We start from the raw sequence: 26547 nt of genomic DNA, 5'->3' as shown, positions 1-26547 counted from the left end.
CTCTGCCTCTGAATAGAGCACCAAGGAAGACAATCAGAATTCACTAGGTGTCTTTTCTAGTTTGAAGGCATTTAATTTGTTTTGCACTCATTTTAGCATTGACATTTTCATTTTTAATGAATTATTATGAGAACTGGTTCTGGACTAAACCTCATGTGTGTGACCCCCACCCATGGTTCTTGTAACCTTGTTGCCTTTTGAACATTAATTAATACTATTCAGATGGGCCATCGCCCTTTGTTGCATGTTCAAAAAACATTATTCACCAGTTATGAATTTGTTCAGAGAATAAGGACAGTTCTGCACGTGGCGGACGAGGAATCTGAGCATGCCCACTTGTCCAGGTTTTGTGTAGTGTTGTGTGTCGTTTGTGTTTGTTCAGTAGTGGTGTGTGCAGTCTGTACTGAATTTTGGCTACAAAACGCTACTATAATCTTTCATATTAAACAACTATTAATAACTGACAATTATTAATAACTGACATTCTATTTTTCTCGCAGTTTTTCAGCGAAATTTTGGGCCATGTCATCATGCTACTATTTGTTACGATTTTTTAAAGCACATGGGAGAGAAGTAGAGTGTATCATCCGGGCCTCTATTTTGAGTGTCACAGATCAATGAGTGCCTTATTTTTTCTTCAAACCAAGGTCGGTACATTCCCTCGCTTGCGTAGAACAGACAGCTAAAAATTAATCAAAACTTACTTGCAAATAGTAACCCATCGATGTCTTGCTTGTGCATGCTTTCAACTCCTAGTGCAGTAATTATGTAATGATTAGTTTAGCGGGTCAACAGCTTTCTAATGATCCTCCTAACTACCTGCCTTTGTTGTTTAGTCGCAATGGGCTGTCGTGTTCATCGCCCAATTTCAAACTATATTTGCTAAATAATAGCATGTTGATTATGAACAGTTTTTGCTACGCTAATGATTTTCTCTAGTCCCTTTAACGTGCAATCCATATGTGTAATGTGCTCCTGCAATTTGTTTGCTACTTATTTTGTTCTTTTGTCCCTCTATTCAGTTTCCCTCTTGGCATTCGTTTATATATCATATGGGATGCATGGCTATTTGTTTATCCCTTTAGATGTAAGCATTGGCAAATATACAACACATGCTTCCCGCTGCATCTATCGAAAGCATCCTATGCAGAAGGACAGTCTTATGTATTTAGTATATGTCTGCTTCATTTCAAAAAAGAATTGACATTGTGAGTAACCACATAAAGGGTCTCAATAGGTGCTGCAAAGGCGACTTAAGTATTTAAATTGATTTACATGGTTAGTGGGGAGCTACTGAGATAATTTGTAGGATACCATGCCAACATTGTCTGGGTAAAATGTGTTATTGTGTGGCTATGGAAGTATACGGAGAATAGCCTGCAAAACTTCCACTTATAGGATTCTCTTTTTCTCTTATCCATGGATGCTCCACTATTAACCTTGAACGCATAAAAGAAGTACCTTTGCATTCATTGTAGACATTCTCTCTGCACTGGCACATCCAAAATCACAGCGCAGTAGTTCGTTGAGAACCACTCCAGTCCCTGTCCTATCTTGCACCACAATTTATCTCCTCTGCTTACAGCAGCTCAGTGATATATATGGCTCAAAATCACAGCGCAGTAATTGGTTGAAAATCACAACGCAGTAGTTGGTTGATCCTTCACTAGTTGGCAGTTTATACTTAGACCTTTTATGCTCCCTAGCATATTAACATCTCTAGTTGCGACGGTTAAGTTGGATGCACAACTGAGGTTATCCTCTGGGTACATTAGTAGAAAACCGGGCTTTGGTCCAAGCCAGAAAAGGGCATTAATCCCGGTTCACTCACGAACCGAGACCAATGGGTGCATCAGTCCCGGTTCGTGAGGCCAGGGCAACGGCCGGGCCTCGGGGGGCATTGGTCCCGGTTCGTGAGGGATTTGAGGAGCTGGAGTTTGACCACCCTATAGGTGAAGAGGAGAATCAGCTGGTTAATACTTTGAGGAGTACATGTCTATAGAGGAAGGAGTACATCAAGCTTCCAAACTGGACGCCTCCTCCTCGTCCTCCTCCTCCAGCGAATCAGGGCACTCCGCCTCCTTCTTCGGCTCCTCCGGCGCGTGAGGGCACTCCGTCTCCTCCTTCGCCTGCTCCGGCACGTCGGGGCACTCCGCCTCCTTCTCCGGTTCCTCCGGCGCGTGAGGGCACTCCGTACTCCTCCTTCGCCTGCTCCGGCGCATCGGGGCACTCCGCCTCCTTATCCGGCTCCTCCTGCGCGTGAGGGCACTCCGCCTCCTTCTCCGGCTCCTCCAGCGCGTGAGGGCACTCCGCCTCCTCCTCTGCCTCGTCAGCAACGGCAGAAGATAGACGCCGCCGCTCCGGCTCCTCCGGCGCGTCGGAGCACTGCGCCACGTAAGCAGCGACGGAAGAGAGACGCCGTCGGTCCGGCGGCTAGCAGTACAAGCAGAGCGGGAGGCAATTCAGATACGACCATCTCTCAAGGCTCCAGAAAAATTACCATATAAGAGGACCGAGAAGGAAAATGCGGAGAACTGTGAAGCCCAAGTGAGGGACTTTTTTGCAAAGAAACCTCCACCTCCAAAGGGGACGATAGATCCGGTGAAAGCGAGGCGCACTATCGATGCCCCGAAGCGACCACCACCGCCTCCGCTGGATTCCAACTTTGTCCGCTGTCTTAAACAGACATATGAAGATGCGCGGCGGTCGGGAAGCACTTCGAGTGATAAAAGGTTAGTAGAATGAAGAAGTGGGAGAAAATTCCCTGGCTCGGCTAACAGGCGAACCAATCGTGCCCCCCGCTCAAGGTGTCTAGCGATATCGTCGCTAATCAGCCGGGGATGGTGCCTGGTACCAATCCTGCTGATTACCTAAGCGATGATATAGAGTTTGAAACAATGGAGGTGGACGAATTCAGATACCAGTACGGGCAGCCTCTCGTCAAACCTGGTCATCCTCCTCTAACAACGATGATGCGAAGATTCCATGAATGGTACATGAAAACCTGCAGTGAGTCTAGGAAGGATACATTGACGCTGAGAATTAAAGAGGAGCACGACCTCGTTGGAATGGATCTGTTGTCTGTTGAATTTGACGAGTTATTCCAGTTATACAATCAAAAGGCCCTTGACAAAACACTCGTGACTTGCTACTGTCTGTAAGTACTATTTTTGTAATTATGTCTCTATATATAGCTCAGCACTTTTATTGCATGTATATGTAATTATCTCAGTATATTATGAAGATTGAAGATCGTCGAATGTAGTAAAGCACAAATCTATGACATTGGGTTCATTAACCCAAATATCTTACATGCATGTACGGTTCAAAAAAATGTCACAATACCGAGGTCAACTTGCTACAATCTTTGCTTAAATATCAAAACAAAGATAAAATACACTTTCCTTACAACTTCAAGTGAGTGTTACTGTCATGTGCATATTCGGTTTCCCTTATTACTCGAGGTTATAGTTATGTAATTGATGAGTTATGCATGCGTGCGCAGGTTCCACTTTATTCTCCTAGAGATTAAGCTTGACGAGGGAGTAGTAACGGTTTTAGACTCGAGAAGAAAAAATGCCCAGGACTATGCGGACCTGACTGAAATGCTCCATAAGTAAGTTTAATCGATCATTATCGCACCATATCAGCAATTTTGTTCATTTCCTGATATCAAGTAATTATTTTCTTTATCTAGCAGGGTTTGGAAAGAGTTCACCGTAATTGTTCCGGAACTGCCGAGGGAGCTGCGATCTACACACCCGAAAGTAAGTACTAGTACCTAGTTCCGCGCATCTCCCATTGATTCTAGCTACTTTCATCAATACTATTTAGCATGCTTGCTTATCAATTTGATTGACCTCTATTTCTCGTAAAGTGCTTGTGGTAGGAAGCCGGGAATGATTTTTGTGGATACTATGTTTGCGAGTTCATCTACAATGCGACGGCCTCTAAGCGGGGCTACTCTGAAAACAATATGAAGTGCGTAAGCAAAAATATTCATAATTTGATTTTATTACCATCATTTGTGTTGAGTTTCATTCATATACATATATTGACCCCCTTCTTCAAATTAAATCTGGCAGATGCGGGATGAACTCGTACCACATGATAGCATATGAGCAATTCAAGAGGATTGGCGGGATTCTTTCTTGACCACGTCATCAGTAAAGCCGGAGAATACCATGTGAAAATTAACCTTAGATGTTACCGATTTTAAGAGACCTTATATTGTATATATGTAGTTAGTAGTGTCGCATAGATATACGAAAACTTGTTGTTCGACAAATCTCTCGGAGAAAGAGAGGTCACTCCTCTCTGTATATGTTCATAACGATCTTGTGTAATTAATGGTTCCTTAATTTACCTACTAGCTAGCGTGTCGAGTTCTCTCTATACGTATAGTAGCTAGCGTCGACCAAGCACGGAGATAAAAGAGGTCACTTCTCTCTATTAGCTAGGTAACACAATATATGAAACCCTTAAATTAACCCTCCAAAACCCCCTAGACGCACCCTTCAAAAAAACAAAAACCACTGCTTCTGCCAGCTGCTGACGCGTGGATGCTTTTTGGTCCCGTTTGGTGTTACCAACCGGGACTAAAGGTCTTTCTGCCTGGGCGCCTTGCAGCGGCCCCGTGGAGCCTCTTCTGTCCCGGTAAATAAGCGAACCGGGACTAAAAGTTTTGGGCTTTAGTCCCAACCCTTTAATCCCGATTCCAGAACAGAGGCTAAAGGGCCTATGGAACCGGGACAAATGGGCCATTTTTTACTAGTGGTAGCATGCTAAGTTTTAATTGTTAGATTCATCACTAGAAGGCGATGTATGAATGAGATACATCGGGAATACGAGTACACAACCAGCATAACAAAGTGATGCTAGTGGTAGGATAGGAAGCAACAGTGGTACATCCAAGTGGCCTGATATGGCAGATCGCTCTAATTGTGCAATCTTTGTTCTCTCAAGATCCGCCTACACATGTCTCATGTGTATATATATACAAAAAAAAAGTTAGACATAATCACTATTGTGCGTCATCTTGTGTGTGGCCAACACTGAGTCATACATGTATTTGCGAGAAAAGACTTCTATTCGTTTGCCTTGTGTACCAAATCAACATGCATGTTGTCGGTGTCAAAACCGGCGGATCTCGGGTAGGGGTCCCGAACTGTGCGTTTAGGCGGATGGTAACAGGAGACAAGGGACACAATGTTTTACCCAGGTCCGGGCCCTCTTGATGGAGGTAAAACCCTACGTCCTACTTGATTAATATTGATGATATGGGTAGTACAAAAGTAGATCTACCACGAGATTAAGGAGGCTAAACCCTAGAAGCTAGCCTATGGTATGATTGTTGTATGTTGTCCTACGGAATAAAACCCTCCGGTTTATATAGACACCGAAGAGGGTTAGGGTTACACAAAGTCGGTTATAATGGTAGGAGATCTAAATATCCGCATCGCCAAGCTTGCCTTCCATGCCAAGGAAAGTCCCTTTCGGACACGGGACGAAGTCTTCAATCTTGTATCTTCATAGTCCAGGAGTTCGGCTGAAGGTATAGTCCGGCCATCCGGACACCCCCTAATCCAGGACTCCCTCAGTAGCCCCTAAACCAGGCTTCAATGACGACGAGTCCGGCGGGCAGATTGTCTTCGGCATGGCAAGGCGGGTTCCTCCTCCAAGTACTTCATAGAAGATTTTGAACACAAAGAATAGTGTCCGGCTCTGCAAAATAAGTTTCCACATATTTCCATAGAGAGAATAATATTTACACAAATCTAATCTGCTGACGTATTCCGTAGCGTGACATCACACCACGGCCAAGCCTTTATTCGAATCGTTTTTACTCCCATACCTCAGCGCATTTTGCGAGGCGGTTTCCTTGGCACATCTTGTCAAAGCAGAGATCGTGTCCCCTTATTCCGGGATTCTCATCAATACGGACGTGGGTAACCCAACTGCGCCATTTATCACGGCGCTTGGGAGATAAGCGAGTTTTACCAGGCTGGTGGGGACGCTTAACCGCATCCGCCCATATAAGGGGATAAGGATCCACCTTTTTACCTACGCCTTCTTCCTTCTTTGCCTATCCATCTTCCGCGCACTCGAGCTCCATCGCCCAAGCCCGCACTTCCCACCTCAACCTTCTCCAGCCATGTCCGGAGCGGGAGGCAAGTGGATGGTCTCCTCCGTCAAGGAGGGACACATAAAAAAGCTGAGGAAGGCCGGATACTTGTCTGACGACATCGCGCACCGGCTTCCCGAAGAGGGGCAGCTCATCCCCACCCCCAGGCCCCATGAGAGGGTGGTGTTCCTCCCTCATTTCCTCCGCGGACTGGGCTTTCCTCTCCACCCATTTGTCTGGGGGCTCATGTTCTACTATGGCCTGGATTTCCATGATCTGGCCCCGAACTTCATCCTCAACATCTCAGCGTTCATCGTCGTGTGCGAGGCTTTCCTCTGCATCCACCCCCATTTCGGTCTTTGGCTCAAGACTTTTAATGTCAAGCCGAAGGTGGTGCGCGACACCCAGGCGGAGTGCGAGGTGCCATGGCGGGCAAGATGCCCAACGTCCTATGGCTCGAGGGCTCCTTTGTGGAGTCCCTAAAGGGATGGCAATCGGGGTGGTTTTACATCACCGAGTCGCGCGATCCTGAATGGATCGCAGCCCCTAAGTTCCGGTCCGGACCCCCTACGCGGCTCACGTCCTGGAAAGAGACGGACCTGTCGTGGGGCAACGAAGGAGAGGTGACTGGACTGCAGACATGCATCCAATCCTTGGTGAACAAGCAGCTCAAGCTTGTCAATGTAGTACAGGTTATGCTCGTCCGCCGGATCCTCCCGTGTCAACAACGGGACTTCAACCTGTGGGAGTTCGGCCCGGCGTAGCACCAAACTCTGAGCAGGCTCTTCGACACGACATAGGAAGATGCCTGGAAGGTGCTATTCAAGGGTGCCAAGGCTCCCGCATCCGCTTCCGAGGATCGCGGATTCAGCACGCAGCGTCAAGCTAGTGCGGTAAGCTATTTTTACCTTTTACAGGATGTTGGTTTTCCATAGTTTGACTCTATGCGGGATCTAAACTCCCTTACCTTTGACAGGCTTGGCAGGTGAAGTCCGGACCGATTAACTGTCCGGCTCCTTTGCCCGAAGACCCAGCCAATGCTCGCTTAGCGAATCTGCTGGTTCCGGCACCCTATGTGGTGCCGGAGAAGAAGGCCAAGAAGAAGGCCACGGGGACTCGAAAGAGTGCCCGGCGTCTGGAGGTGTCGGATTCGTCATCCGACGAATCTGAGACGCACTCCTCCCGTGAAGACGAGGAGGAGGAAGAAGAAGCCTCTCCCCCTCCAGCGGGGGGAGGAAAGAAGAGGAAGGCCGCCCCGTCCGGGGAAGCCGAAGGGTCCAAGAAGAGGAAGACCCCTCCTTCAGACTACTCCACCGACGCCGATGATGGCGAAGAGGAGTGGCCGCACAGGGCCAAGCGCCCGGCGAAATCGTAAGTATTCGGATACCAGAGTAACTCATAGCATTCCTTGATGGCACAATCTTTCCTTATGTCGAATATAATTATGCAGACCGCCCAAGGCCGGACTCGACGAGTCGTCGAGCGGCTCCCTGGATTCGTCAGACGTGAATTCACTTCCGCCCGCCACCTCCCCCCGCACTACGGACGACGCCGAAGTTGGCGTCGCAACAAGTTCCGGGTCAAGAGGAGGTGGTCCTGGAGGAGCCGCAAGGCAACCTCTCGGACTCCAGGAGTAAGGGGGACAAGACCCCCCAGGGGTCCAAGTCCGGCTTTGAGCCGGACACCGCGCCGGAATCGTCAACGGTTCCGGACCGTGGTAGGCGAACTCCTTCCAAGAGGAGCAAGCCTAATGAGCCGGCGGCCCCCGCCCAACCGGAGGCGCCGGACAATCTGCTGGAGGTGCTTAAAGGTGCCTCCATCAACGAGGAGCACCGTACTATTATGAGTGCGGTGATCCAGAAGGTTCAGTCCGCCTAGAGCAGACTGACTGAAGTTTGCACCAGCCTTCTAACAGGCTTTGAGGTAAGTAAAAATATGTAAAAATATTACCGCATAGACAGTAGCCACTGATGCTCTATTTGGCTTTCAGAAAGAAAAGCCGAATAGAGGATCTAATAAAATTCGCAGGACTCTAACAGAAAAGAGTCAATATGCGTATGCAGGCTTCGCTGCTAGCGACCGCCGCACTGACTGCGGAGGTGGGCGCCCTGAAGCAGGGCCTCGAGCGGTCCGAGCAAGAGCTCGGCCTTTCCAAGCGGTAGCTCGAGGAGAAAGAAGGTAAGAGATACCTTATATAAAAATACAAAAAAGATGCAATTGCAAAAAATGACAGGATTAACGCGGCTTGTTGTAGGGGCCACAACTGAGGTGGCGACCCTTAAGCAAGCGCTGTCCGAGGCCGATAAGAGAGCGGCCACGGAGCGCACCGAGCAGGAGAAATATGAGCGCAGGTTGGCGAGGTGCGGCAAGAGCTCCAGGCTCTCATGAAACAACATGAGAGCTTGGAGCTTGACTCGAAGACGCGAACGTCTGAGCTCGCGGCGGCCATTGAAACTGCCAAGTCTGCCAAGGCCGAAGCCCAGAAGGCCCTTCAGGAGGTGGATGCAGTGAAGAAAATAGCGGCGGGTAAGGCTTTCTTTATGCAAAGCAAGCATGTGAAAGTGAATTACTTGTTACTTACCTGGATCCGGAGCTCTCCGGGAGCATTCGCAAATTTGCCCCGCAGCGTATCTGATGCCGGCGCATTCTACCGAGTCGAAGAAGGCAGCTCGACGGAGAAGGTGTTCTGGTCTCAGTATGCTGAGGCCGGATACCCTGTACCCCTGAGCGACCAGCTGAAGCAGCTGGTCGAGCTCCACAAGGTGGCTGAACAGGCCATGAAAGGCCTCATAGTTCGGCTGTGGCCTGGAGAGGCTCTGCCTGGGAGCTACTTCGGACTGGTGCGGCGGCTGGTGGAGGCCTGTCCAAGGCTCGAGGTCATCAAGCGCTCCGTCTGCATCGAAGGTGCCCGGAGGGCCCTTGCCCGCGCTAAGGTGCACTGGGGCAAGCTGGACGGTAAGAAGTTTGTGAAGGACGGGCCACCGCCGGGGAAATAGCATCGCAAGCCCGAGAACTATTATAAGGACGTTCTGAAGGGTGCCCGCCTTATGGCGGATGAATGTACGAGGGATGTAATTTTTGAGTAAACTCGCTCGTATTGTCCTGTGCGCTGAAAACTTGTTCATATGCGCTAAGCAATGCTTTTTAAATTTAAAATATTACCTTCTGTGCGGCCGTTTATCAAAATTGAGAGATGGCGAGTCGTCGGCTTCTGCCCCCATGCCACTAGTGCTGGGGTGTTCGGGGTAAACCTGAGCGCTCTTTTTCCCATGTTTGGGTCCTTCGCGGGAGGCGCTTAGCACAAGAAGAAGGCAATCGGACTATAATGCTTGAACACTCTCACTTAGCCATAGAATTCTATAATTTTAAATTTCGGCGAAGCCCCTAGTATTCGGAAGACCGAGTTCGGGGCGCTATCCACGCCTTTGGCCGGACAAAGCCGACTCCTCGCTCGAAGCGGCATAAGTCTTTAGGGACTCGAAAAATCTCTCGAACAGCGACCGGTCTCGCGTTTCATCATGACAGTCAGTTTTAGCTTTCTCTACTGAGGTGCTCAGCCCAGCTCAACTGGGGCAGAATCGCAGTAGTTCTCCTAGTGCTACCTTAGCCGATATAGCGGAACGTAAGGTACCAAAACATAGGAGCCGGGCAAACCCAACTATTGACCCAAGACATGATTCGGAGCCGGTGCATATAATTGTTCAGCTCCGGATCCGAATCATGTCCGCACTTGTGGGGGAAAACCCTTCTGTCCACTGTTGTTCGGCGGCCGGGGTTCCTCCTCGTCATTGCTACGCAGCCCCTTGTCTCTAGTTTCGGCATTTAGCTTGCCTGCCTGCTTGAACGCCCAACAATCCCTGTTGGTGTGATTGGCTGGCTTTTCGGGGGTGCCATGTATCTGGCACAAGCGATCGAGTATTCGGTCCAAACTGGACGGGCCCTGAGTATTTCTTTTGAATGGCTTTTTCCGCTGACCGGATTTGTAGCCTCTGAATCCGGCATTGACTGTCGTATCCTCATTTTTGTCGCTGTTAACGCGGCGCTTTTGCTTGTTCCGACGCGACCTGCCACTTTTGTCCTTGGTGTCCGAATTACCAAGGTTCTTGGTCAAGTTATTGCTACGAGCTAGCCAGCTGTCTTCTCCCGCGCAAAAGCGGGTCATGAGTGTCGTGAGGGCTGCCATAGATTTCGGCTTTTCCTGTCCAAGGTGTCGGGCAAGCCACTCGTCGCGGATATTATGCTTGAAGGCTGCTAAGGCCTCTGCGTCCGGAGAGTCGACAATTTGATTTTTCTTTGTTAGGAACCGTGTCCAGAATTGCCTGGACGATTCCTCTGGCTGCTGAATTATGTGGCTTAGGTCATCGGCGTCTGGTGGTCGCACATAAGTGCCCTGGAAGTTGTCAAGGAATGCGGCTTCCAGGTCCTCCCAACAACCAATTGATTCTGCTGGCAAGCTGTTAAGCCAATGCCGAGCTGGTCCTTTAAATTTGAGTGGGAGGTATTTGATGGCGTGTAGATCATCGCCGCGGGCCATATGGATATGAAGGATATAATCCTCGATCCATACCGCGGGATCTATTGTGCCATCGTATGATTCGATGTTCACGGGATTGAAACCCTCGGGGATTTGATGATCCATTACTTCATTTGTGAAGCATAGGGGGTGTGCGGCGCCTCTGTATTGGGCTATATCACGACGCAGCTCAAATGAGCTTTGCCTATTGTGTTCAGCCCGGCCGGATTTATTATATCCGGAGTGACGATCACTGTCACGTGCCGTGGGGTGCCCGCGCGATCCGTAGATCGATCTTGTTTGCCTCGCCTTGTCATCCAATATGTCTCGCAAGTCTGGCGTGTTTTCCCGTGCCTTTGAATGTTTTGATCGGCGCCAGGGTGCGGCTTGAGTGGAGGGCCGAGAGGCCTCTCTGTCGCGGCCACGAGGTGGCCGATCGGCCATATCATGCGCTGGTGAAGTAGGTTTAGGTGCTTCCTTCTCTAATTGGGGTAGCAACCTGCGCTTTGGGTAGCTCTTGGAGGGGCGTTCGAGTTCATACTCTTCGGCCGCAAGGACTTCAGTCCATCTGTCGGCTAGCAGATCTTGGTCAGCTCTAAGCTGTTGCTGTTTTTTCTTGAGGCTGCTTGCCATGGCCATAAGCCTGCGTTTGAAACGCTCTTGTTCGACGGGATCCTCTGGCACGACGAATTCGTCGTCGTCGAGGCTTGCCTCGTCTTCGGAGGGAGGCATATAATTATCATCCTCAACCTCTCTGTCTGCTGCTCTCTCATGAGGGCTGGCTTGTCCATCCTCCTGTGCTGAATCTTGCTGGAGGGGGTGTTCTTCGGCGCTATCCGGAGTATTGTTATCTCCCGTGCCGGAATCACCGTTTTTGCTTTGGCGGGATTTAGAGCGGCGCCGCTGACGCCGGCGCTTAGGTTGTTTCTTGGAGGGGTCATCCCCCACCGTTCCATCGCCATCTCCTTCTTTTGGGGTATCCACCATGTATATGTCATACGACGAGGTGGCTTTCCAGTGCCCTATAGGTGCTGGTTCTTGATCATCTCCTGCATCGGCGTCCATATCGTCGATGTCTTCGGAGTCAAAGTCGAGCATGTCGGTTAAATCATCGATAGTGGCTACAAAGTGGGTGGTGGGTGGGTTTTGAATTTCTTCATCGTCCGTATCCTAACCGTAGTCCGGCCAGGGCTCTCCTGATAAAGAGAGAGACTTTAGTGACTTCAGAATATCGCCAAAGGGCAAGTGCTGAAAGATGCCCGCGGCGGTGAACTCCATGATCGGCGCCCAATCGGATTCGATCGGCAGGGGCGCGGAGGGCTCGGAGTCCGGGGTGGAGTCCGGTGCTTTGGAGTCGCAGGCTTCACAGAGGACAAAGATGGTGTTCGGCTCAATCGCCGTAGAGATTGCAGCCCCCGAGGCGGTGTCCAACCACCCATCCTCGATCGGCGCAGCTGGCTCCGAACTAGGGGTCGGAGCTGATGCGGGTGCGGCCTCCAGGGCACTGTTCGGCGGCAGAGCTAGATCATGCCCATCGTGACAGTGCGGCGCGCTCGGCTGTGGCTCGATTCCGTTGAAAATCAAATCTCCGCGGATATCAGCCGTGTAGTTCAAGCTTCCAAATCTGACCTGATGGCCAGGGGCGTAGCTTTCGATCTGCTCCAGATGGCCAAGCGAATTGGCCCGCAGTGCGAAGCCACCGAAGACGAAGATCTGTCCGGGGAGAAAAGTCTCGCCCAGGACTGCATCGCCGTTGATGATCGGAGAAGCCATCGGGCCTAAAAGTGACGACACAGAGGAACTCTAAATGAAAGCACCAATGTCGGTGTCAAAACCGGCGGATCTCGGATAGGGGGTCCCGAACTGTGCGTCTAGGCGGATGGTAACAGGAGACAAGGGACACAATGTTTTACCCAGGATCGGGACCTCTTGATGGAGGTAAAACCCTACGTCCTGCTTGATTAATATTGATGATATGGGTAGTAAAAGAGTAGATCTACCACGAGATCAAGGAGGCTAAACCCTAGAAGCTAGCCTATGGTATGATTGTTGTATGTTGTCCTACGGACTAAAATCCTCCGGTTTATATAGACACCAAAGAGGGTTAGGGTTACACAAAGTCGATTATAATGGTAGGAGATCTAAATAGATCCGCATCGCCAAGCTTGCCTTCCACGCCAAGGAAAGTCCCTTCCGGACACGGGACGAACTCTTCAATCTTGTATCTTCATAGTCCAGGAGTCCGGCTGAAGGTATAGTCCGGCCATCCGGACACCCCCTAATCCAGGACTCCCTCACATGTGCACTTGGGTTTTCAGCATTTATTTTATTTATTGAAAACATTGTTCAAGTACATGTATCTATCTACATATATATATATATATATATATATATATATATATATATATATATGGGTTACTGCAATACAACTACCACAACAAAGCCTTTAGTCCCAAACAAGTTGGGGTAGGCTAGAGGCAAAACCCATAAGATCTTCGCGACAAACTCATGGCTCTGGCACATGGATAGCAAGCTTCCACGCACCCCTGTCCATAGCTAGTTCTTTGGTGATACCCCAATCCTTCAGGTCTCTCTTAACGGACTCTTCCCATGTCAAATTCGTTCTATCCAGACCTCTCTTGACATTCTCCGTACGCTTTAGCCGCCCGCTATGCACTGGAGCTTCTGAAGGCCTGCGCTGAATATGCCCAAACCATCTCAGACGATGTTGGACAAGCTTCTCTTCCATTGGATATCACGATGTGCTGCCCATTGAGTTTAATTGTATTCAAGAGCCTCGGCTCACATGAGCTATCTGCTATAAGAGGGAAAAAAGACTTCTGTGTCATAGAATTAAATCCAACAATTGGTTCAAGAAGTTTATTTATGATCATGTGTTGCCAATTCCACATTTGAAGCTAAATGTTCAGTCGAGAGAAGAAATTGGTTGAGTGCTGAGTTTTACTAGCGTATTGGGTTCTTATTTTCAAACCAAGGCGGTGAGGCAGGGCAAAAAGTACAGATCTTATTAGAGCAGAAGTAGCACATATGTTTGAAGGTGATCTAATAAGCATGTTGCAGCACGCAGATGGCACTTTCTTTTTCATTTGAAGTTGGTAGAAATTTAAGGAGTATGCTTTGTTTGCTTGAGCAATTATCCAGGCCAAAGGTTAAATTTGAGATTGTTTTTGGATGTAGAGGCTTAAAAAAAATAATGACCATATCCAAATAAACATGTAGGCACTCAACTTAATCTGAGTTAACAACATATACAGAGAGACAACACTGATCCATACCTCTGCTTTGGCGTACTGCGTACATAACTTAGAAAGTAATTGCGTCACTGATCCACATTGCTTTGATTCACTGAAAAAAATCTGAACCACACATGTGCTACTACACGTGAAACTCATCATGTTGCAGCCCTATTTTTACATGTACTAATGCAAGTTAGTACCGAAATAAGTCAAGATCACAGTTTGATTTACTTTTTCTTTAACCTATTTGAAAATTTAAGAAGAGATATATCACTGAAACCATAAACTGGATCCATGGTTTGTTTGCACCTTTGTATTTGCTTCATGCATTGGCCACGTGATAGCCACTAAGTTTTCGAGCTGAACATATTAAATAAAAATAACCTTGCAAAGTTAGTTATACTTCAGTTTCAATTTGCTCTACAAAGTTATGACTTGGGGGAGGGGGCCTGAAAGAAATGAACTGATGGATGTAGAGACGTCCAAATTTCCTAAATGAATTGACGGTTGCATATGTTTTACGGTATTACAGATTCTAGAAGAGTTTATATGGCTTAGGATAGGGCAGGAAGCCTGCCATCTGTACCACGGGAAAATCACGGTTTGCCGTGTGAACAACTATAAGCCGAGTGCTTTTTTTGGGTACTCGGCTTATGTGCGTATAAGCCAAGCCTCCAGGAGAAAACACCCGGCAACTAGAAAGTACTCGGCTTATAGCTATCTGTAAGTCGAGTCGTACAAAAAAGCTCTAGGCTTACATGTACGACACGGTATATGCTGAAAAAAGCACTCGGCTTATAGCTCGACCTCGGCAAAGGCATCTGCCACGTGGCTATAACGGATGTGGGTGACGGCACCGTCACGGAGCAGCCTATAAACCATGTGCGTAAAGGAGTCCTCGGCTTACATGGCTTATAAGCCATGTGCCCTGGAGAACACATGGCTTATATGGCATTAGCAAGAAAATGTAAAGAATTATCACTGGATTATAGGAGAGGACTAGGTACAGTCGCCTATAAACCGTGAACCACCTGCCCTTTTTTCTATCCTAGCACATTAGCAAGAAAATGTGAAGAATTATCACTGGATTATAGGAGTGGACTAGGTACTGTTGCTTGATACTGAACTATTTCTAACACACTCTTTATAATATACATGAGACAAATCTGTAGCCGACCAAAGTTTCCTCCGGTCCCCATCCTGTACCACCAAACCTTCGCCTGCTCCCGATCCGGCAGCGAGCCAAGAGCCGAAACCTACACAAATGAGATTGCCATGGGGCTCAACCCAACATCCATAGTAGATATCCAGGCACCGAATTAGCCGATCCGATGTGGCCAGCGGTGAAGACCACCACCCCGCGCCGGCCGACCACGTCCAGCATCAGATCAAGATCCGATCTGAACCCCGCGGAACCTGCAACCACCTGGCCGAGCCCACTACGTAGCTGGCACCAAGCCGCGAGATGGGATCCCACCGTCGCCGCTGCGCCGCGCACGGCGTCGGCAAGGGTAGCCTACCCGTCGCGCCACTGGACCCCACGTAAACCCGACGCCGCCTCGCGACCCATCTGTCCTGCGCCGGTGCGCCGGTGGAGATGCTTGAAGGGGAAGAAGTCGCACCGCCCACCTACCGGCCAGGCTTTGCCTGGTGGCGCTGCGGATGGCGGCGAGGTGGGTGGGAGGTGGGAGGGCTCGAGGAGGAGGGCGGCCGTCGCCGCTACGCCGCGCACAACGTCGGCAAGGGTAGCCTACCCGCCGCGCCACTGGACCCCACGTAAACCCGACGCCTGCGCCGGTGCGCTGGTGGAGATGCTCGAAGGGGAAGAAGTCCCACCGCCCACCTGCCGGCCAGGCTTTGCCGGCTACGCTGCGCACAACGTCGACAAGGGTAGCCTACCCGCCGCGCCACTGGACCCCACGTAAACCCGACGCTTGCGCCGGTGGAGATGCTCGAAGGGGAAGAAGTCCCACCGTCCACCTGCCAGCCAGCCCGTTTATAGTTTGTTCTTTCTGTGTTTTAATCCTAAAAATTAAATGCAGCACCATAGATTCAAACCCACGACCTCCTTCACAAACAAACACGGCACCACCATCAGGCCACTAACCAATTTGTTTACTGTATCTTCATTTAACTCTTTTATTCATTTTTCAATTTGTTTTGTTCTTTTTCTTTTTCTTTTTTCTAGTTCTTTTACCGTTTTCTTTTATTTATCTTCATAAATGCACAGTTTTTAGTTCGTGAACTTTTTTGAAATTCGATGAACTCTTTCCTCAAATCGATGAACTTTTCTCATTTTTGGATGAACTATTTTTGAAAATCAATGAACTTTTATTAAATTCGATGAACTTTTTTTCAAACTTGATGAACATTTTTCAAATTCGATGAACTTATATCAAATTTGGTGAACTTTAAAAAAACGATGAACTCTTTTCAAATCCGATGAACTTTTTAGAGAATCGATGAACTATTTTCAAATTTGATGAACTTTTTTCAACTTCGCTGAAACTTAAGTGATTTTTTGTTGAAAATCCATGAACATTTTTGAATTCGTAAACGTTTTCGTTTTGGGCGAACTTTTCGTTTTTCATATTAATCAACGTGAACAAAGTTGAATATATGTTAATGTTTGTACTAAAGGAGACCTCAAATAGTGTAATTTCCTAATAATATGAAACAAACAGAACTTGCTGTAGCTGTGAAGGCTCTAAGCTGTTAACTTTGGCATGCAGAAATTGATTCCTGTTGTGCCCGAATTAGCGTCATTCTGTTCGTGTTTGCTTTTATTTTTCCACTGATTCATGGGCCGGCCCGGTACCCGCCGCGTGCAAGCGCCAGGAGCGCTGGCCGGCACTTGCAGCGCCCAATAGGGGCTCCCGAGTGCCTATCGATTAGAAAAAAGCCTGAGCGTCTATCGTTAACCTCCCAAAAAGGCCCTCGTCTCTGCCAGAAGGAAGGTCAATGGACAGAGGCACGATACGGGTGACGCGGGCGATCTATCTCCGAGATCCCTTGTGTGCAATTCGGATGACACGGGGCCGGCTCGATCGAGACGACAGGCCGACACTTCATCTGATCGAAACTGCTTCGCTGAAACTTGAAAGAGGCATGCCTGTTTAGGTGTTTAATCAACCCCCACCCACCCACCCACCGAATCATCAATTCCATGGCAAGGAAAACTTATCACTTGCTCACACTACAGTTATACATTAACCAGTTACTAGTAAAATTTAAAGTTTATTGAATCTGCTACATCAATTTCATCGGTAGTCATTATTTGCTATTTGCAAGAAATAATTAGATGTAGGCAAATGCATTGATTGTTTTTCTTTCTTTGGATGTTATTAAACCCTATCCTTGAATAGCATGCATATCCATACAATAAATGTGATACTTATATGATCACTGACTATTACCTTCCTCAGTTGAGCATCTCACTATCTATGTGCTCACTAATAGTTTCCTTCATCATATTCCCTTCTCTATCTTTTATTTGTTGTTTCTTAATTATTTTTTGTGCACGTCGTCCTTTTTATCACCTACCGCAGTAGCCCTTGAAAAATATAAAAATGTATAATATAATAGAGAAAGTTGAATTACAACCCTATTAGGAAATATTATAACAACATTGAAAGTTTTTTTGTGACAAGGGGCATTTTTTATTGAGACGTAATGAAACATCAAATTATGTATGGTCCTCAAGATATACAACGTGTTGCGGAATGATTGAGGCGTCTGAGGCGACCGAGCCGCCGCCACCGGAGCCGCCGCCCGCGCCTCCGACCGAGCCGCCGCCGCCGGAGCCACCGCCCGAGCCTCCGACCGCGGTGAACGAGGAGTCAGCCGAGGAGCCGCAGGAGCGGGCGCCGCCGCCGGAGCCATCTCCGCTAATCACGCAGGCGCGTGAGGGGGATGGAGAAAGGGCGGTGGTTGTGCCGCCGCCGGCGGCATCACCTCCGCTAATCAAGCTGGCGCTTGGTGGCGTGGTTCCGGCTGCCTTGCCGTCGTTTCCGGCGCTGCCGTGGCCGCCAGGTTGTGCTGACTTCGAGTCTGATTCAGATCTGGATCAGGATCCTTCTACCAAACCATCGGACGAAGTGCGTTGGAGGATTCGTTTCAAAGATGACCGGAGGGTGGAGATCTGGCGGGATGGTTTCGTGTACATGCACCCGCACTCAAGTTGGACGACGGTGAGGGATGAGGAGCACGACATCCTGGCTGGACGGTACCTGCATGCTGGTGAGATGATTCAAACAGGTATACATTTGCATATTGATTTCTTCGAAATTCTTGTGCTGGATTGCTTGCAGGTTTCTTCTAGAGGGGAGGAGCAGATCGAGATCGTCGATCTAACCACTTCGGAGCATCAAATCACCAGACCGAATCCAGGGATTGGAGGAAGGTTTTGGGTGCTTGTTGATGACGAAGAAGAGGATGTCGAGGATCGTCACCCGGTTGCAGCCAAAGACCCAAAGAAGACCGTGTCTTCATCGTCGTTGGTGGCAAATGTTGTTGTGCCTTCATCCAAGTTTATGCCGGGAGAGAGGTGCAAGGACAAGAGGAGCTCTGCGCCAAGGCCGCCGGCGGGCTGCAAACCAGCGGCGATGGTAATCAAGCCGTGGAAAGGGCCCCTTCCTAAGGTAAGTTTGCCTCATGTCACCTTATCGGATTTATTTCCGGCAGATGGGTGGACAAAGGTCACCCTAAAAAAGAAAAAAAAGTGATTCCGGTGAAGGTTCACTCGCCGCCGCCGGCCGTCGGTCCCGGTGAGATCCGGGAGGCGCGATGCATGCGTTTGAATCAGATTTGTGCTGATGCTGGGCTGGAGCTCGTTGTACCGAGTCTAGGGCCGAGGCAGACTGGGTATGAGGCCTAGTCCGTGACCTAGAGGCTGGACGCGAGCAACGTGGCCAATGGGCCTTTGCATGAGCTCGTGTTGGACTCCGTGTTCCCCCATGCACGTTCGGCAATCACGATCAGGACGATCGCTAGACCGGGGTTTCCTAAACTACCGTCGGGTCACGCTAGGAGGATTCCTCCGCTTCGATCGATCTCAGCAGGGAACATGGCGGGTCGCCGAAGGGGTGTGCCGCCGCCGATCAAGCCTGCTCCCCCGTCGCAAAAGCCGCCGCCTCCGGCGCCGAGGCCTGCCCCGCCGCCACCGGCCAGGGCGGCACCTTAGCCCAAGGTTGCGCCGCCCCTGGCAAGGCTGCGTCGGCCAAGGCCGCGCTTCCGGCCGCTAGGGCTGGGCCGACCCAGTCCGGGCCTGCTCAACACCGCCCGCCAATGCATCCACAGAACATCCAGCAGTAGCAGCACGTGGTGCGGGACGGGCGGCCTAGGGCGTCGGACTCTGCTACCTCTTGAGCACTGCGTTGGATTTCCTTGAAGAGGAAAGGATGATGCAGCAAAGTAGCGTAAGTATTTCCCTCAGTTTTTGAGAACCAAGGTATCAATCCAGTAGGAGGTTACGCATGAGTCCCTCGTACCTGCACAAAGCAAATAACTCCTCGCAACCAACGTGATAAGGGGTTGTCAATCCCTTCACGGTCACTTATGAGAGTGAGATCTGATAGATATGATAGATAATATTTTTGGTATTTTTGTGATAAAGATGCAAAGTAAAGAAAGCAAAGGCAATAATAAAGTGATGGAAGATTAATATGATGAAGATAGACCCGGGGGCCATAGATTTCACTAGTGGCTTCTCTCAAGAGCATAAGTATTTAACGGTGGGTGAACGAATTACTGTTGAGCAATTGACAGAATTGAGCATAGTTATGAGAATATCTAGGTATGATCATGTATATAGGCATCACGTCCGAGACAAGTAGACCGACTCCTGCCTGCATCTACTACTATTACTCCACTCATCGACCGCTATCCAGCATGCATCTAGAGTATTAAGTTCAAGAAAACAGAGTAACGCCTTAAGCAAGATGACATGATGTAGAGGGATAGATTCATGCAATATGATAAATACCCCATCTTGTTATCCTCGATGGCAACAATACAATACGTGCCTTGCTGCCCCTACTGTCACTGGGAAAGGACACCGCAAGATTTAACCTAAAGCTAAGCACTTCTCCCATTGCAAGAAAGATCAATCTAGTAGGCCAAACCAAACTGATAATTCGAAAAGACTTCCAAAGATAACCAATCATACATAAAAGAATTCAGAGAAGATTCAAATATTGTTCATAGATAATCTTGATCATAAACCCACAATTCATCGGTAGCAACAAACACACCGCAAAAAGAAGATTACATCGAATAGATCTCCACGAGAGAGGGGGAGAATATTGTATTGAAATCCAAAAAGAGAGAAGAAGTCATCTAGCTACTAACTATGGACCCGAAGGTCTGAGGTCAAGTTCGCCCCTTTGAACTTGCAATCCCATTCCTATGCTCAGAGTATGTCGCTCCATTCGTCAAGTTCGCCCCTTTGAACTTGCAATCCCATTCCTATCTACAACACCCTCCAACTCCATTAGCCATTATACCTGTAATCAAAAGTATATCATGATTAATAACATTGTAAAATCTATGAAAAATTAACATTGTAAAATCTATAATCATTCATATTCCCATAGGATTTCATATTTAGTTAATTCAATGATAAAAAGATACAAAAATACATCGAAATGAAAGGATACGAGTTGGCCATTGCCATCTAGCCTAAATCGCCAGGTGTAGGTTCCTTGGATGAAGCATCGTGCGCCGTGCCATGAGGGCAGGTAGTTGACCAGTGAGCACATGCGCAGACGGTTGGCTTATTCCAACGGCATGGAGGTCAGACTGCCCTTGGTAGTGTGCTACTGAATGGTCCTAAAAGCACTGAGAATATTTCCGAAAACCTTTGTGGTTTCTTTATAAATTCATGATTGTATTGGCTATAGTGTTCTCAAATAATAGCGTCGGAGTGGTCAACACACGGACCTACACCGGCGATAGAGCACCTCACTGCTGACTGCCACCACATCACATTTGAGCATCCGCGCAAAGCTTCGGCAGAACCTGCAAGACTGTGGGCTGATTGGATGCTCACACATACCGGATCTGGCCATGAATGGTGCTGCACAAGCAGATCTGGCCGAGTTTGCGCCAAAAAGCCATGCAATAATGCATTCGGAGAATCCCGATCAAGTCGAGGATGCTAGGGCCTCACATAACCACCCCTGCAAGGTGGACCACGTTAGAGACTCGCTGCAGGTCGCCCAAGGCAAGTGGCAGCCAGAGATCTGAGGCCAGCCGGCCGTATCTCTCCTAGGCGTCACCAGCCTTAATGGAGGTCTTAGGGATTTGATCAGCTTCCAGAGACTTCAATGACGCGAAACGATATGGGAGATGGCCCACCTCAGCTTCCAGGGACTTCAATGACGCGAGAAGAGATGGGAGATGGCCTGCCGTCGCCGTTGGCCGCCTGGTGCTTCGCCCAACGGCTCCAGCCAGCAACGGTGAGGAGGCGATGGCCTCAGGAGGTGCTTGTGGCGGCAGGGATGTGTCGCCGCCCTGGGTGTAACTTTGTACTTAATTAAACTAGTAAGGAGATCGAACATCCAGAGAGTGTACCAGTAAAGAATCATGAAATCAATATTGGAGGACCATAGTGTCCAGAAGTAATAAGACAGAGGAAAATAGTCATCCTTCACCAAAATCTCACCCTAAATTCTTCTACTTCTTTTCTTTCTCAGATGTGCACACTCTGCGTTTGGCAAATGTTGAATTAAAAATTCCTAGAAATAAGAATGACACAATCAGCTACCAAGTGCGCTCAGGTAAGTTGTTTTCATTACATGTCTTTAATATACCAGAAATAGAATGTACAGTCCACACTTGAAGGTAGAACAATTTTGTGCTAATAGCATCATAAAATGGTACTTCCTCTGACCCAAACCATAAAAAAATTTTGGTACGCTATTTGGGACAGAGGTAGTATTTCACTTTGGTGGAGTTATTATATTGAACATTAACAAAAACATTGGACATTTATTCACACTCTTTTTTCTCGGGAGTAATTCACATTCTCAATTTTTGTGAGAAAGTAATCTACTCTTCATCAAAATATGCTGCGAGTGTATCTCTTCTACCTGGCCCGAAAGTCTGAGACGCAGCCATGAAGCCCCTCAAAAAAAGCATGCGTTACCACAACTCACTCTCACACCAAACTTCCGTTTTCACAACTTCCGTTACATGTGCTAAAAAAAAGCACTTGCGTTGGCAAAGAAAAACACTTGCGTCGGCAAAACAGATCAGGCCTCCGCCCCTCGCCGTCTTGGATCTCCACCCACCGCCTCCTTCTCGCCGTCTTGGATCTCCACCCACCGCCTCCTTCTCGTCCAGCCACCGCCTCCTTCTACCTGGGCCGCCGTGCTCTCCTCCCAGGGCTTCGTCGACCGCCACCTCCGCCTCGCCAACCGCTGCGGCTCCCCCAGGCTCTTCATCCTCCCGGAGTTCAACTCGAGAGACACCACGGTGCACGCCTGGTCGCCCGGCAGCCCCCTCGCACCCGTCCTCTGCGACGACCGCCTCCGCCGCGTCAGCGCCGTCACCGGCCAGTGCCGCGGCCTCGTCGTCCTGGAGGCAGACAGGCCCACCAGCATCATCCGTGACCTCGACGACCCCGACGACCGTGTGTACTCGTACAAGGTGAACCACTACGTGTGGAACCCCTCCACCGGCCAGATCACGGCGCTCCCCAAGGGCAACGACTCGTTTGGTAGCTGGCCGCACCACCATGACAACTTGGGGATTGGCTACGACACACGCATCCGCAAGCACAAGGTGCTGCGTCTTTACTGCCGCGAGGACCTCCCCCTGGCGTGCGAGGTGTATGTGCTCAACTCCACTGGACAATGGCGGCCCCCAGCTGGTGCAGCCGATAGGGCGCTGCAGCCGGGCTTTGCAACGCATTTCTCCAGCGACCAGAGCATATTTGCCCAGGGACACCTTCACTGGGTCGCGGAGCCGGACAAGTTCAACTTGGGGAGGAACATCATGTCCTCCTCCATCAGCGATGAGGAGTTTGGGATCGTGCCGCCACCGTCCATGAAAATGTACACGTGCCAGCTAGTGGAGATCGGCGGGCATCTCTGTGTCTTCAACAATTCCGATGAGTTCAACCGCTCATATGATATCTGGGTGCTACGTGACCACCAGGCGGGCGCTTGGGATCTCTATTGCCGCATTGACCTGGACACGCCACCGCTGTCAGACACTCAGTTGATGCGATCCTGTTCTATCGTCCCAATTGGCAGTGTTGATGATGGCAGCCGCCTGCTGCTCAGACCGGATCCTCATTGGAACAACACAGACAATTTGAAATCCCACCAGATTTTCATGTACAGACCTGCGGACGGAGATGTTGAGGACCTTCTCACAGGAGGCGGCATAATTACTCACCACACCGTGGCCCGAAGAGTTGTGGCACCATATGAGGAAAGCCTTGAGTCCACCGGACCGTGATACTAAATTACAATCATGAGTAAGTTTTATTTTAGTACAAAACTAATGACATCAATTTTATGTGGTCACATTGTTGCTACTTATTTGATATGGCCATACTTCGCACTATCTTTGTGTTGCTCATGTACCGTAGCTATCTAGTTGATTTTGCAGTAATACAAGGCCTGCTTTTCAATACTTTAATCCCGGTTTGTTTAGCTTTGATGCAACTTCCAGCTCATCTTTAATGGAATCAAAGTGGAATGAGATTCTGTATATATATACAAAATTGGCATAAAGTTCATACCTATATGTATCCTTAGGTGTCTTCTCTTCTCCGTGAAACCAAGTCTGCAATTTGGTAGCTTGCTCATTGGTTCATCCTTGGTTTGGCAGCGTGTTCATGAAATCTCAGTTTCTCTCATGAATGAGAAAGGTGTGGCTGCTCCTGGCTGTATCAGCTTGTTAGTATTAACAAAAATTGAGTTAGTACTACCTTAGAGAAATCCATGAATTGTTTTGATCTTAATAGGAAGTATTTATGTGAATGTCTGACTAGTTGGCTTGTTCGGTGGATGAAGCCAATCAGTTTTAGAAAGACATCTTTGCAATCGAATTTTTTTCTTTCTGAGAAATGGCAGTCGACATATATGTGTTGGTTTTACCTTGTTGTCGCTTCTCAGAATGTCATAAAAAACAACTATTTTTTCTGTGTTATGTTTCCTATGTTTTATATCCATGTTGTTCTGTTTTGGCGCACTGAATGTCGTTGCACTTAGTATTTGTTCAACAAATTCTTGGTTTCATAGAATGCATGTTTTTACAATGTATGTACCAGTAGTTCACATTTCATTGTAGTACTATTCATATCTTGAACTTGACGGTGGCAGAGACGATGACCATATGGCACAAGCAGCAGCTAGTTACAATTGACGGTGGTTGGGGACGGATTGGACAGTGGCAGGGCTATTGATTCCATTGGCCGTTGATGATGCGGGTCAGATCTTACTCGATACTGGAAGGGCGCTGGGTACTTTGATCTAAGAAACCAGGTAGTGGAGACCATCCTTTTGACTAACAGTTGGTTGGTCAGCGACTTCTCAGGTTTCTTCTGTGCTGCATCATGCATGGACAACTTAGTTCGTTTGTATGATCGGCAACTTCTGTACTACAGAACTAATTTTGTCTAATTTATGCAAATGAGGATATATGGTTGGGGTGTCCCCAGAGAATGTCGCACTACTGGATCAATAATTTTTTATGTCTTCCGTCAGTTAAATCAAGTTTTCTTGGAGTGTTTGTTCCGGCAAATACAGTCCAAGTGTGATGCCCAGGCAAATTTATCATACTGCATCTGAAACATGAAAGTATGTCACGTGGCTGTAGTTTGCGTTATCTCTTGTCATGCTCTAGTTGTTGAGTCAAATACCTGTCACACAAGACTTGTTATGTTCAATCTTTTCTTTACCTCTGTTGCTGCAATACACTCCACATCTTGTTCATCACATGCAGTCAGGGTTCATTAGAGGGAATGCTATTGTGGAAAACGTTGCCTTGGCCTTGGAGCATGTTCAGTGTGTGCAAAAGCGGCGGCTACCCATCATCATAATAAACCCTGAATTTCCTGCTGGGATTGCATTCTGAATTACCTGCTACAAGCATACAACACAGGGGGCTTTGGTGACAAAACGGGTACAATGGAATAAGGCTATCCTGCAAATTGACTATGCTAAGGTTCTTCTTAATGGTTCCTTAGGAGGATCAATTCTTTTGAATCTGGAGTTTCACATGGGGATCCGTTACCACCTTACCTTATTCTTTAAAGGATGTGCATCAACGCGTTTAATCTGTTGGAAATATGAGCAATTTACCAAATGATTTTATTAACAGAAATACTAGATAGAGCACGACTAGTATAGCAGTGATAAAGCAAGTCATGCGATTTGTCAAAGAGAAGGTAAACGGCAACTTCACATATGAACTGTAACTAAACACATCTAGAGCAGACAGTATAGCAAGTTGCATATATGAAGTAGAACCTAACACATGTAGGACAGAAACTAGAGCAAAGAACTGTGGCAGGACGTCTAACAGAAAGAGCATAAATACATACGGGACAGCAGCAACAGAAGCACTGGACTTGGGGTCGACGTCCTCTCCAGCCATGTCGTCGATGAGGTCGTCGACGTTGGGGAAGAAGTCGTCGTCGGGGAAGTAGTCGTCAGAGCCCGTGATGAAGAAGTCAGTAGTCGCGCGAAGCGCTCCCCAAAAACCTTATCACCCTTCTCCCGTACAGGACTCAAAGAGGTGCGGTTTCGAAGGCCTACTGTCCCGACTCGTGGTGCACGCCGCAAGCCGGGATGAGGAAGATAGCGGTAGCTCAGAGAATGGAACCGGTGGCGAGAGGAAGGAGAAGTTCTGATACGTCTCTCTGGGAGGAGCGACCTCCCTTTTATAGGCGCAAGAGAAGGAGGCGAGAGGCTGCGCCGGGAGCTGAAGGGATCGAGGAAGACGAAACGAAGAGGCAGCAGCCGAAGGGTGCAGCGTTCGTATTCAATATCCACTACAGCAAAACTTTCCAGCTCCCGAGTGGCCTTTCGTATACCCGTAGTGCGTGGCAAAAATTTAGACATCGGCTCGGCTCATTCCCGCAAGGCGCGGCGTGATGAGGCAGGCGGCGGAGGAGGAGCGCGCGTGGATATTCCTCTTGTTCTCATGCTCGTACAAGTGAGGAAAGAACCTCCCTTATAAGGAGGTCCAACTTCCACTAAACTAGCAATGTGGGACTAAACTTTAGTAGTATCCCTTGCCTTGTACAAATAGGCTAAGTGGGCCTCTAGGATTTATTAGGAATTTCTGAAATAGTTATTGGGCTGCCTAAAATAGACTAAATTCCAGCATAATCATGGCCGCCTTGCTAACCCTACCAATAACAATCGCCCACTTCCTGGTGCTGCAATATGCAGACGACACGATTAATTTTGATCAAGGGTGATTGGTCAATTGAACGGAAGGCTGACTATCTTGTTGCTTAGGAACAAACTAATCAATTTACACCAAGGAGAATGGAGGCCTCAGCGTTCACTACTCACAATGGTGCAACGATTTGCATCAGGAATAAATGCTTATTTTCGACGGCGTCTGCATCTCAACTGAAACCTCCAGTCATCACACAGCGGGCCTGCTAAAGTTACTTATGGAGCTCTCGG

At 48.4% G+C, this 26547-nt stretch overlaps 1 protein-coding gene across 1 annotated transcript; it reads left to right on the top strand.

The window, feature by feature from the left end:
* Positions 1 to 20959: 20959 nt before the first annotated feature.
* LOC147974311 (uncharacterized) lies at positions 20960 to 24759 on the top strand. The gene is made up of 4 exons (XM_087520002.1): positions 20960 to 21116; positions 21589 to 21672; positions 22104 to 23378; positions 24197 to 24759. The coding sequence occupies exons 1-3, from the start codon at positions 20960 to 20962 to the stop codon at positions 23357 to 23359; spliced, it is 1497 nt and encodes a 498-aa protein (XP_087376128.1). The 3' UTR covers positions 23360 to 23378; positions 24197 to 24759.
* The last annotated feature ends 1788 nt before the right edge of the window (positions 24760 to 26547 follow it).

Source organism: Triticum urartu, chromosome 4A, assembly GCF_056163025.1.
Source record: "Triticum urartu cultivar PI428250 chromosome 4A, HENAU_Tu73, whole genome shotgun sequence".
NCBI lineage: Eukaryota > Viridiplantae > Streptophyta > Magnoliopsida > Poales > Poaceae > Triticum > Triticum urartu.
Note: the sequence above shows the minus strand (reverse complement) of the source record. Positions and strands in the feature narration are given on the sequence as shown.